This window comes from Sus scrofa, chromosome 1, assembly GCF_054392235.1.
Source record: "Sus scrofa isolate SSC_HxYL_T2T_F1_AM1 chromosome 1, Sscrofa_HxYL_maternal_Yorkshire_Landrace_v2.0, whole genome shotgun sequence".
NCBI lineage: Eukaryota > Metazoa > Chordata > Mammalia > Artiodactyla > Suidae > Sus > Sus scrofa.
The window spans coordinates 84192417-84205676 of record NC_139383.1 but is presented as its reverse complement, the minus strand read 5'-3'; the positions used below and the strand labels follow the sequence as shown (position 1 = coordinate 84205676).

At 37.6% G+C, this 13260-nt stretch overlaps 1 protein-coding gene across 3 annotated transcripts in view; it reads right to left on the bottom strand.

Moving 5' to 3' along the window:
* Positions 1-13260, bottom strand: part of IBTK (inhibitor of Bruton tyrosine kinase) — a 98801-nt gene that overhangs the window by 64641 nt on the left and 20900 nt on the right. For all 3 annotated transcript variants that reach the window (XM_005659413.4, XM_001924870.7, XM_084964275.1), the window contains 6 exons: positions 12425-12535; positions 8976-9146; positions 7165-7282; positions 6895-7075; positions 4720-4843; positions 2268-2445 (listed from right to left, as the gene is read on the bottom strand). In XM_005659413.4, coding sequence (XP_005659470.1) covers positions 2268-2445; positions 4720-4843; positions 6895-7075; positions 7165-7282; positions 8976-9146; positions 12425-12535 — 883 coding nt within the window. The remainder of the gene's footprint in view (positions 1-2267; positions 2446-4719; positions 4844-6894; positions 7076-7164; positions 7283-8975; positions 9147-12424; positions 12536-13260) is intronic.

Here is a 13260-nt window from a genome sequence, read left to right as displayed (position 1 = left end):
ACTAAGAGTCCACAAAACGAATGAACATGATGAAAACACAAAGAGATTAAAACTGAAACAGGGTAACAAAGTTTAGATTGAGAATAGGTGAAAACATCTCTGATGAAGTATAAAATTAAGCTGACATGTAAAAAATTAAGAAAGTCCCTGGAAAAAATCATAGCTGGACTAAAAACCTGAAGGTTGGTGTGTCTGTAGAGTGGTAAGTGAGGGGAAGAGAGCTCAACAGAGTCCATAGACACAGACAAGGGTCAGGGTAGAGGCTTTGTAGGTCATGTTCAGGAAGTGAGGAAACCATCACTGAGTTTTTAAACTCAGATCTTAAAAGCTCACTCTGGGAGTTCCCGTCGTGGCTCGACTAGGAACCATGAGGTTGTGGGTTCAATCCCTGGCCTTGCTCAGTGGGTTAAGGATCTGGCGTTGCCATGAGCTGTGGTGTAGGTTGCAAACGTGGCTCGGATCTGCATTGCTGTGGCTCTGGTGTAGGCTGGTGGCTACAGCTCTGATTCGACCCCTACCTAGTCTGGGAACCTCCATATACCTCGGGAGTGGCCCAAGAAATGGCAAAAAGACAAAAAAATAAAAAAATAAAAAACTCACTCTGTTAAAACAAACAAACAGATAAAAAGAAACAAGAGTGCAAATAAGAAAACTTATTCTTTGCAGTAGACCATGTGATGTGACTTGGGCTAGGGTGGGAGTGAGTAAAGAGAAGTAAAGAGGTAAATGAACTTCATTTTTTGGGGATGAAAAAAGATCGCTAACTATAGATAAAAGACAAAAGTAGGCAACCTAAGTTAAAAAACAATGTAAATAATCTGTAAGTTTGTAAATTTAAAATCAGATAATTAAAAATGAACTATATAATGAATAGCTTCTATTTTCAATGGCAGCATCTTAATTAAAGCTCTCCTCCTTTATATTCAAGGAATAAATAATACTTGTCACCGATTATTCAGCAACTGTTTAATTAAAACTACTTGTTCTTATTAAAAAAAAAAAAAAAATTCACAATGAAGAGTTCCCATTGTAGCTTAATGGACCTGACATTGTCTCTGTGAGGATATGAGTTCAATCCCTGGCCTTGCTCAGCGAGTTAAGAATCCAGCATTGCCACAAGCCATGGCATGGGTTGCAGATGTGGCTCAGAGCTAGAGTTGCTGTGGCTGTGGCTGTGGCCTGCAGCTGCAGCTCCAATTCGATTCTTGGCCTGGGAACTAACCTTTTATACAGCAGCAGCCATAAAAAAAAGAAAAAAAAAATTCTTAAACACAAAAAACTTATTCTTCTTATTTTCCTCTAAGTGCTAATATACCTTATAAAACTTGTAAAATTTTATATGTAAAAAACGAAAAACCTATAGCATAAGTCACTCAATTCTCAATCTGGGGAGAGGGAAAAAAAAGGAGCTTGGAAGCTGGTTCAAAACCATCTAGGAAGTTTTTTAATTTTTTTTTTCCCTTAACTTTTTTTTTTTTTTTAAATTTTTCTTAGGGCTGCATAGCAGTATATGGAGGTTCCTAGGCTAGGGGTTGAATTAGAGTTGCAGCTGCCGGCCCACACCACAGCCACAACAACGCAGGATTCAAGCTGAGTCTTGGACCCACATCAATGCTCAAGGAAACACTAGATCCTTAACTGAACAAGGCCAGGGATCAAACCCACAAGCTCATGGTTCCTAGTCAGATTTGTTTCCACTGTGCAACAACAGGAACTCCTCCCTTAACTTTCTAATTCCTTGCCTTACAGCCATGGCTAAAGATTAGCAATAATGCCCCCCATTGCCCATGGGAATGTACCACCAGTTCAGGGCATATTAAGATGGATAAGACTGGAGTTCCCGTCGTGGCACAGTGGTTAATGAATCTGACTAGGAACCATGAGGTTGTGGGTTCGATCCCTGCCCTTGCTCAGTGGGTTAACGATCCAGCGTTGCCGTTAGCTGTGGTGTAGGTCTCAGACGTGGCTCGGATCCCGTGTTGCTGTGGCTCTGGCAGCTACAGCTCCGATTAGACCCCTAGCGTGGGAACCTCCATATGCCGCAGGAGCAGCCCAAGAAATGGCAAAAAGACAAAAAAAAAAAGATGGATAAGACTGAAAACTCCAGATTTAAGTGGAATGAATTCCCTTTGTTTACATGCAAGTACAAAACAAAATCAAAATAGACATGGGGTAAAACCTAATAACACTTGTCAATTAAACCTAATGATAAATACTAACAAAATTATACATTCACTTTTAAATGCCATTCACATATAGGAACTAACCTTTTTTTTCAGAACTCTTTCTTTTTTCTTCAAACCATTTCCCTCTAAATCCCTCTCCATCTCGTGTGACAAAAAGAATTTCATTTCTACTTAAAGCAATATCAGAAATGAAGACTTGGCGTGGATAGGCCCATCGACACTGCTTCAGAGAACTGCTGGCTGATCTCCAACAAAATACCTACAATAAAACCAAATAACATTGGAATAGAGAGCAATATAGCATTGGAACAACAAAAAGCGGAAATCAGGAGATACTGCCTCTAAAAAGAAAGACACTGATTAATATGTTTCAGGGTTCATTTTTCCATACATATATATGACTACTATAAAGTCAAGATAGTTTTAAAGAACTGTCTTCCAGAAAATACATCAAGCAAACATGAAGCATTAAAAATGTTTCAGGAGTTCCCGTTGTGGCACAGTGGAAACCAATGTGACTAGGAAACATTAGGTTGTGGGTTCAATCCCTGGCCTCGCTCAGTGGGTTGAGGACCCGGAATTGCCGTGAGCTATGGTGTAGGCTGAAGACCCAGCTCAGATCTGGCGTGGCTGTGGCTGTGGTATAGGCCAGCAGCTATATCTCTGATTAGACCCTTAGCCTGAGAACCTCCATATGCTGCAGGTGTGGCCCTGAAAAGAAAAAAAAAAAGAAAAGAAAGAAAAAGAAATGATTTTCAGTATTAAAATTTGGGGCAAACAGATATTCTACAATGCTAAAGAAAAACAAAGGTCTTAGTGCTAAACCTTAGATGTCAGACTTGCTGTAGTACCATCTATTTGCAAGAGCAATGAAAATCGCCTATGAAAATCCAAACTTTGCTCTTGAGGGAAAAAAACAGATGTCTGCATAACTCAGACAACCAAAACAAAATCTTAGGGACAGAAAAATCATCAGAAAATTTAATGGCTCCCACATGGTTCTCCCTTAGTGTTCCAGAGTGATAGCTCAGGCACTGCTGCTCAGGATGGAGAACGAGACAGGGCGCTGGGCTCCCAACCCAGCTTTATCCAGAGCAGCAACCCTTTCATCTGCTCAAAGCCTCGTGTTTTAAGGATGATTTCACCTGAACAATTAATAATGCTGATTTTTAAAAGTTCATTCCCCTCATAATTAAGAAATCTAAAGCACAGAATGGTATCTGCCAAGGTCACTCAAAAGCTATGTACACAAAAAATAGACTATATTGATTTGATTCCTTCAGAGCCTGGTTGTCACTTTTATAGGAGTAATTAATTTCACAGAAAATTCCACATGTATAAATAAGCTAATCTCTATTAATGTAAATGAAATACATCCCGAAGTCAAACGGTTTTATATTCAACTTTTTAAATGTAAGTCCATGCCTCTGCTTCCTTCTTTCAGTATAAATTAGATATTTAATTCTTAAATATAATTCTAATAAAATAATCAACCAGTAGGTTTATACCTGTAATGTACCAGTAGGTAGGGCTTTATAATTAATTTTTCAATCTCTAAAATGTAAATTTTTATAGCACTTAGGAAACCTAAGAAAATAATTTCTGTATTTTTTATATAAACAAAGCACAAAGTAATGCGTTTTTATAGACATGGTATAAAATTTTTTCAGTGTTTCTAATGTATGATATATTTTAATTAACAATTTTATTAGAGAAATAAAAATTAGAACTCTCTTTACTGGAAGAGATAAGATTCTTTCTTTAGTGATCTAGAAATACATTACCTTTTATTTATGATAGTAATAATCTCTGCATTTATATATGCACATTTGTTTAGAAACCAAATCTGAGAGAAAATTTCCTATTATGTATCAAATTTTCAACATTGCCAGCTTAGCATTTTACTTTATCTTTAAAGAGTAGTTATATCTCAAATTTATGCAATTCAATTTTTTCATTACTCAGTGTACACATTAAATACCCATCAAAATCCCTTACTTCCATTTTAAGCACAACAAATGAAATTTTAAACTAGTTTAACAAGTACAGTGCAAGATTAGGTAAATGTCATCATACTTTCTGTGAAACACCAGCTCCAAACTAATTAGTACTGGACATCAAAAGCAAGGAGGGAAACAAAAGTCAATAGAAACTGTCTATCACAGCATTTATGATCCATAAAACATGTATTTTTAACATCATCGGATCCTCTACAGTTACCAACTGAGAACAAGATTACTATGCCTTGGAGTTCCCGTTGTGGCTCAGTGGTAAGCAACCCAACGAGGATCCACGAAGATGTGGGTTCTACCCTGGCCCTGCTCAGTGAGTTAAGGATCCCATGTTGCCATGAGCTGTAGTGTAAGTCTTAGACACGGCTCAGATCCCACATTGCTGTGGCTGTGGTGTGGGCTGGCAGCTACAGCTCCGATTCAACCCCTAGCCTGGGAACCTCCATGTGCCTCAATGTGGCCCTAAAAAAGAAAAAAAAAAAAAAAAACATTACTATGCCTTTGCCTAAATATATACTCACCCTTCCAGCTCCATCCATTGCAAGAATGCAAATTTTTTGACCCCCATTTTCTTTCAAATGTTCAGGATCAACCTTGTATTCCATATGCCCCCCAGATACAAGAACCTTTTTCAAGTTTAGTTGTCTGGGTAAAAAAGAAAAAAATTCTAGATTAATATGTTCTCTAAAGTATACCAGCTCAACTTTAAAGAACTTACTATTCAAACAATACCTCAGAGCAGTAACTGTGAAAGTTGAAGTGAGATGATGTGCCCTCGGCATCCTCAGTCCCTCCTTTTTATAAGTTTCCCCTACACAACGGCCATTTGGCCATATCTCTCTATTGAAAATCCTTCCTTCCCAAAAGGCCCTACTACAAAGATACATTAAATACCTAAAACTGGAGTTCCCGTCATGGCACAGTGGAAACAAATCCGACCAGGATCATGAGGTTGCGGGTTTGATTCCTGGCCTCGCTCAGTAGGTTAAGGATCTGGCGTTGTCGTGAGCTGTGGTGTAGGTCGCAGATGTGGCTCGGATCTGGCATTGCTGGGGCTGTGGCGTAAGCCAGCAGCTGTAGCTCTGATTAGACCCCTAGCCTGAGAACCTCCATATGCTGCGGGAGTGGCCCTAAAAAGCAATAAATAAATAAATAAATACATACATAAAACCCCACTTGCTCATGTACACATTCACTCTATATTAAGTAACTGATAAAGCTAAAAGCTCATAAATATATCTGTATTTTAACAGAAAAATTTAAACCTTGAAATGAAATATAAATTCTTAATTTTGAATATGGACAACCTTAAATAGATATAGCTACCATAAAAACCATTCATATTGCTAATTTAATAACTCATCTGCTAGCCAATTCATCGCACCTGTCAATATATCTACATGTGATGTGCCCATAGCACTGTATGAAGCCTGACTGCTGCTACTGCAATGTCTGTCCTCCCTTTTGGATATTTTGCCTGCATTTTCAAAAAAAAAATTTTCTTTTCAAAATTACTATGTTGTAACAAGCTGTTAACAAAAGAATTTTCTTAGTGAAAACTTGGATAGAACTTTAAACATTAAGTTTAAAGTGTAATTTAATGTTATCAGGGCAAGTTTTATAAATGTTAAGTAAAAACAAAACCTAAAACCTAAAATAAAGAAGTTGACATCTTCTGCTCATAAGATAACTGCATGGATGGTATCTTTATGAAATACCATCTCATTTACATTAGCAAAAGCACATTCTGCTGCACTGTAAAACCCTGATTGCTTTAAAAGTTGGATGGTTACTCTCTAGAATTCCTACACACTCTCGCTTCCACTAACTGAGCTACATTATCTGTTCAATGATATATTTCTCTACTTGTATTTAGTACTACAGTTATAATGAAATATTGTGTAAATCAATGAAAGATTTGTCTGAAAAGAACATCTGTTACAAAAGCTGGATACTTTAAAATGACACAATAATTATGAAAAGCAAAAAAATTGCTGTCAAAACAGATACGAATTAATCAACTATATAAAAGACTGAAAATGTATGAAAAAATATAGGATTCTGCCCTTGTTTCACAATTGTTTCCTAAATCATTAAAAATGACATCACTGGTAATACATTATTAGTATGGTTTATGCACAAAGGAGAGAGAACTCCAGTTGACAGATCCCTCTGAAATTAAACCTTAGTTTTATAAGTCCCTGCTTTAACTAAATTTTTGATTAGACAGCCAACTTCTTATTTATTGCAAGTTACTGTAACATGCTACCAGATAAAATTAATTACACAAAGATAAAAAAATATATCAGATAGGTTTAAAACTCGGACTGAGTAGAGGGTCCACAGAATATGATTAACTACTTTTTATAAAATAAGTGTATAATATATAAAACATCACAAGTGACGACTGTGTCACAAACCAAGAATTATGATTAATCTACTTCTGTGCACCTGAAGCATAAAAAAAGGAAGTTTATAGGTAATGTTTAACTACATGTTATCATAATTCAGAAATACTGTTTTATAACCTTCAAAGAACTTTAACATATATTCACTAGATGTTTTGTCAAATGACTAAGATTATCAAAGGCAAAACTGTTGACTTTCCCACCATTCAATTTTCTCCATTTGACATTTCAGAGGACAGCATAAAGCTGATACTCAGATATTTGCTGGAAGAGCTGAAATACACATACTTAGAAGCCAACTTCTTGCACTGATAGTCTGCAAGTAGGTAAATATCTCCCCTTGCGGTAACACAGACGGTGGCCCCATCACTAGCAGCAACCAAAGACAGAGCGATGTCCTTATGATGAAGGGCAGAGACTTGACGAGGAGCAGTTACACACTTTTCTCCACTGGGATCCAGTAAGTGACCTAAAAAATTACACAAATAAACAAATCACAAAATATCTGTTTTAAGAATCCAATTTATTTTTCTGATATTGTCATCACAGATTTCTTACCCAGTTGTCCACCATTTAGTCCCAGAGTGTAAACAGCTTCTCTAGTCCACAGCACTGTATGAAACCTGCCTGCTGCTACTCCAATGATTGTCCTTCCTTTCAGATATTTTGCTTGCATCTATTCAAAAGACAAACAAGACTTTCATTTCTTATGTATCTATGAACTAGTATAATCGTGCAAAAAACAGTACACCAGGGTGGTAAACACATGGCATCCTTGCTGCTAATTCTCCCCTCAAGTGCTAGGGGCAGTCATCATTAAAAGATCCCAGCACAAACACTGAGACCCCAACTCCTCTCAGAACATGAGATATTTTGGTGCAGCCACTTGATGTCAGCAGTTTTAACATGTATAAAGTTGGCATGGTACAAAAACCAAATCATTGGAAGTTCCTATTGTGGCTCAGCAGTAATGAACCCAACCAGTATCCATGAAGATGTGAGTTCGATCTCTGGCCTTGCCATGATCTGTGGTGTAGGTCGCAGATGCCATTACTGCGGCTGTGGTGTAAGCTGGCAGCTGTAGCTCCGATTCAACCCCTAGTCTGGGAACTTCCACATACTGCTCATGCAGCCCTAAAAAGCAAAAATAAAATAAAAACCAAATCATTAAACTTCTGTTAACAAGCAATATGTAAAATAGGCATCCTCATTCTTATTAGAAAATATGGTACTTTTAAATTTGACAAATTCAGAGTCTCTCAACAGTAACCAGATGATTCTTGGTTGTGGGGGACTGTGTTGTGCATCGCAGGAGGTTTAGTGATATCCTTAAACTCTGCCCCACTACGTGTGTCAGTGGCACTGCTCCCACCCCTAGCCCCCAGTTACGACAACAGTGTCTCTAGACATTGCCAAATGGCGCCTGGGGGGCAAAACTGCCCCCACTTAAGAACATGTCCATATAAATCCAGAGCTCAAGGTAGCCACACAATGAGAATAAAAATGGAAGCAAAACCTACATTCCTAAAGAAGTCTATAAAATAATTAAATATCTACAAATTCCACAGTTCGTTGGGGAAAACAGATCTTCTAAAAAAATCAGATTGGAAACTACTTCTAGTTATTTTGGAGTAATTTCTATTGATTCATTAGCTACCCAGAATGGAAAAGCACTGGATTTTAAAGCTAATTAATAAAAATGCATATCTAATAATTTAATTCAGAGGATTAAACCAGTGAAGAAATATATCACCTGAAATGCAACATTTTATGAGTTGAAAACACACTTGTGATGATTCTATTAACCTATTAATTTAAAGCACTGTGCAGTCTCGTCTTGGGTACTAGGTCCCTGGAGTTGAGATGAAAGGGCACCTTCTGGTCATGGCTGCTCAAATGAAAAGGGGAAAATAGAACAAAGAACAGTGGCTTTTGGACTTATGCGCACTCACATAAACTTACCAAGTGTGATTTCTGTGTGGGGACAGATATACCATAAAGCCAATAAGCTTAAGTTTCTGAGTGCCTCACTTGTACGGCCCATTTTTTATTTATAAACTTTGCACATTTTTTCAGGGCCTAAAATTACTTAAGGGTCAAAGGCAAAATATCTGGACCACCTTCTGCTTCTGAATACTTAAAAGCTGAATCTAAGCACCTAATTTCCCAAGTGCATTTGTTCTCATGCCAAACAAATACTAATTTGTACTATGCTAAATCTCCTGTGAAAAATAAAGTTTATACCGTTGAAGAAACATATACCATTGAATATAAGTAAAATAAGTTGCTCTTTTAATACCTTCCATCTTTTTGTCCATACAGGTTTTATAGCAAATGGTCACCATATTGTTTAAAAAAGATATATTTACCTGTCTGGGGACATTACAATTGGAAGGTGGAGGGATGATTCCTAACTGATGAAAAATATTTAGACCAAATGTATAAACACATCCATCTTCAGTTAATACAACAGTATGGTCCTTAGCAGCTGCCACTTGAGAACAATTATGACCACTCAGTCCTTCCACAAGCCTTGGGACCTACAAAATAAAATTAACTTTAGCACACTACATTAACCATCTATATAGAAATATAAATAGAATCTGATACCACATCCCAAATGACATGACTGATACATGGCTGGATCTATAAGAGGCAAATGCTATAGTTCAGCAAGGAGATGAGTTTAACATGAAATGGACATTGTTTAATGAGTAAAATCTAAAACTCCAATAAGACATTTCAATAAAAATAATGTGATTGGAGTTCCCGTCGTGGCGCAGTGGTTAACGAATCCGACTAGGAACCATGAGGTTGCGGGTTCGGTCCCTGCCCTTGCTCAGTGGGTTAACACTCCGGCGTTGCCGTGAGCTGTGGTGTAGGTTGCAGACGCGGTTCGGATCCTGCGTTGCTGTGGCTCTGGCGTAGGCCAGTGGCTACAGCTCCGATTCAACCCCTAGCTTGGGAACCTCCATATGCCACGGGAGCGGCCCAAGAAATAGCAACAACAACAACAACAACAAAAAGACAAAAGACAAAAAAAAAAAAAAATAATGTGCTTTAGGAGTTCCCGTCGTGGCGCAGTGGTTAATGAATCCGACTAGGAACCATGAGGTTGCGGGTTCGATCCCTGGCCTTGCTCAGTGGGTTAACGATCCGGCATTGCCGTGAGCTGTGGTGTAGGTTGCAGACGCGGCTCGGATCCCGAGTTGCTGTTGCTCTGGCGTAGGCTGGTGGCTACAGCTCCGACTGGACCCCTAGCCTGGGAACCTCCATATGCCGCGGAAGCGGCCCAAAGAAATAGCAAAAAGACAAAAAAAAAAAAAAAAAAAAAAGGATTTAGTACCACCCTAGGAATAGCAGATGGAAAGCTGTTAGCAACTGGCCTGGCTTTACAGCATCCAGAGAAGGCGTACAGTCTTAAGAATTCCCCCAGAGATAGAATAAGAATTGTGGAGCAGGTATATCCTTAGAAAATATCTGAGAAAGCATCAAACTCCCTAGGAAGATTGCCAGAGGGGAAAGGATAGTTTCTCAAAAACAATGGTGTTGAAAAAGAATGAAACTAGCTCCCTGTTTTACATCACTCACAAAAAATAACTCAAAAGGGAATAGATAGTTACATGTAAGACTTGAAACTGTAAAACTCCTAGAAGAAAACAAAGGGGAAAGTCTCTCTAACATTGTTTTTGCCATGTTTATTTTGGACATTACTTCAAAACTCATGCTGTAAAAGCAAAAACACACAAGTAGAATTACATCAAACTAAAAAGCTTCTCCACAGCAAAGGAAACAAGCAATAAAATAAAAAGGCAACTTACAGAATGGGAGAAAATATTTGCAAATCATATATCTGATAAGGGTATCATTTCCAAACATATAAGGAACTCCTAAAACTCAACAGCAAAAAGACAAAGAATCCAATTTAAAATGGGCAGAGGACCTGAGTAGATATTTTTGCCAAGATGTAAAAATGTCTAACAGGTACATGAAAAAGTACTCAACTCATCATCAGAGACTTAAGTGTGGAGTTCCCGTCGTGGCGCAGTGGTTAACGAATCCGACTAGGAACCATGAGGTTGCAGGTTCGATCCCTGCCCTTGCTCAGTGGGTTAACGATCCGGCGTTGCCGTGAGCTGTGGTGTAGGCCGCAGATGCGGCTCAGATCCAGAGTTGCTGTGGCTCTGGCGTAGGCCAGCAGCTACAGCTCCAATTTGACCCCTAGCCTGGGATTCTCCATATGCCTCAGGAGCGACCCAAGAAATGGCAAAAAGACAAAAAAAAAGTGTGATTTAACAAATATTTTTGAGTTCTTAATATAAATCATGCACCAAGTGCAAATTAGTTTGGTATGAATAAAAGGAGCTCTTCAGCTGAAATATTCATTGGTATAGTGAAGAAATAAATAAAAATGCAAGAATCAATGCATCCCGTCCATGAATTACCAAACATATAACAGCAGATTCCTTCAGAGTCATCTGTCCTGGGTTCAAATCTTAATTCTGCCATTCATTAGCTATTGAATCTCAAATGTCTTAACCTCTCTATACCTCATTTTCTTCATCTGAACACAAAATAATAGTATTTTAGATGATAATAAGATCAGTGTAAGGAGTAAATGAGTACGTAAGGACGAAACACAACAGTCTCTGGCTCAGAGTAAGCAACTGATAAATGACTGTTAGTATTACCATTGTCATTGTACATAAAGTGAAGATAATAACGCCTATAACCTCACAGGGCTGCTGTAAGGCTTAAATCAAGGTAATGATACTGCATGGAAAGCATGAATAATATCTAGAACATAATACACCCTCAAAAAATGGGAAGTTATTATCATAGCTCTCTCTCAATTAAAGCACCCCTTAATTAATGATGAATATACCACTAGTTTCCTCCAAAAAAAAAAAAAATTACCTTAAAAAATAACTAGTAAGGTATTTTCTTGAATGTAATGATTACTAGGTTTCTTTCAATTAACAATAAGTGTCAGTGGCCTAAGAATCAATTTTTAGGGTATATGTAAGTTTCCAGGCTAGGGGTCAAATCAGAGCTACAGCTGCCAGCCTACACCACAACCACAGCAACGCCAGAGCGGGGATACTAGTCCACAACCTCATGGATACTAGTCGGGTTCATTATTGCTGAGCCACAATGGGAACTCCCCTAAGAGTCAATTTTGAGATTATACAATGAAAATACCAGCTCAATTTTTATAACACAAACACCTTAACAAAAACCTGTACTTCAAGAAAAAGGTTTTATAATCAGTCTGACATTTTTAATTTCAATTATAGAAATACTTTAAAGCTTATACATAATTTTTCTTTGCTGCTTTAGAAATCTGCATTATACCTAAATCCTTAATTTGAACATGATATATCAGAAAAGTAACCGATCTTTTAAAATCTATTATCAATCGGAGTTCTTGTCATGGCTCAGTGGTTAGCGAATCCAACTAGGAACCATGAGGTTGCAGGTTTGCTCCCTGGTCTTGCTCAATGGGTTAAGGATCCTGCGTTGCCGTAAGCTGCGGTGTAGGTCACAGACATGGCTTGGATCTGGCGTTGCTGTGGCTCTGGCACATGCCGGCGGCTACAGCTCCAATTAGACCCCTAACCTGGGAACTTCCATATGCTGCAGGTGCAGCCCTAGAAGAGACAGAAAGACAAAAAATAAATAAATAAATAAATTAAATAAAATCTATTATCAATTGATATATTCTTTTCTCCTTATAGTTGGTTAAAAAAAAATTTAAGCTTCCAGTTTACCAAATTTTACTGAAGATACCTAAAATGTGTAATGACAATTCAATTACCAAGCATGTCTGCTCATCTCCATGGCCTAAACGTCCTCCAGGACCATGTCCACAGGTATAAACCTGCCCTTTCTGAGACAGAAACACTGAGTGAAATTTACAAAGCACCACCTATAGGAAAAAAAAGAAAAGAAATTATTAAACTTCTAGGGATAAAATATCATGTGTTTTGTAAAAAAAAGAAAGAACGGAATATTACTTAAATATAGAAAACAGTGGAAATGCCTTAAGAGATTTTTTTCAGAACACCATCACCTATAAACAAGGACTAGAGGATAATCAGTGCATCCTTTTTATAACTCTGGTTTTGTAATCTATCTTTAACATTATGACGTGGCTTTAAATAACATTATACTGATTTTCAAGCTTTCTCTCCTCCCCACTTCTTGTCTTATCTGCTTCCTTCCCAGACCCCTCCTCATCCTCTGAAGAACACTTCCATTGTTACATATTCTCACCAGAAAGCAAGGGTACTGAAATGGCTGGCTGAGTGTATCAGCGGAAAGCAAGAACAAGAAACACCTTTGAATATGTGTATAGTTTCATACCTAACCCATAGACCACACTTTGCTATTCTGTCAATGAATCAGTATACTCATTTTACCTTAATATTATTTAAAAATCCTTTTTCCTTATTTTAAAAAATTATTTTCACTTATATTTCTTATGTCATCCATTCATATTTCTAACTCAAGATATTAAAAAAGGATTAAGAAATTAAGAAATCCTAGAATTATTTTCCAGAAAGTCAGGCTTCTTTGGAAAATATGAAAATTATAAGCTGAGGAGTTCCCTGACGGCTCAGTAGGTTAAAGATCTGGCATTGTCACTGTTGT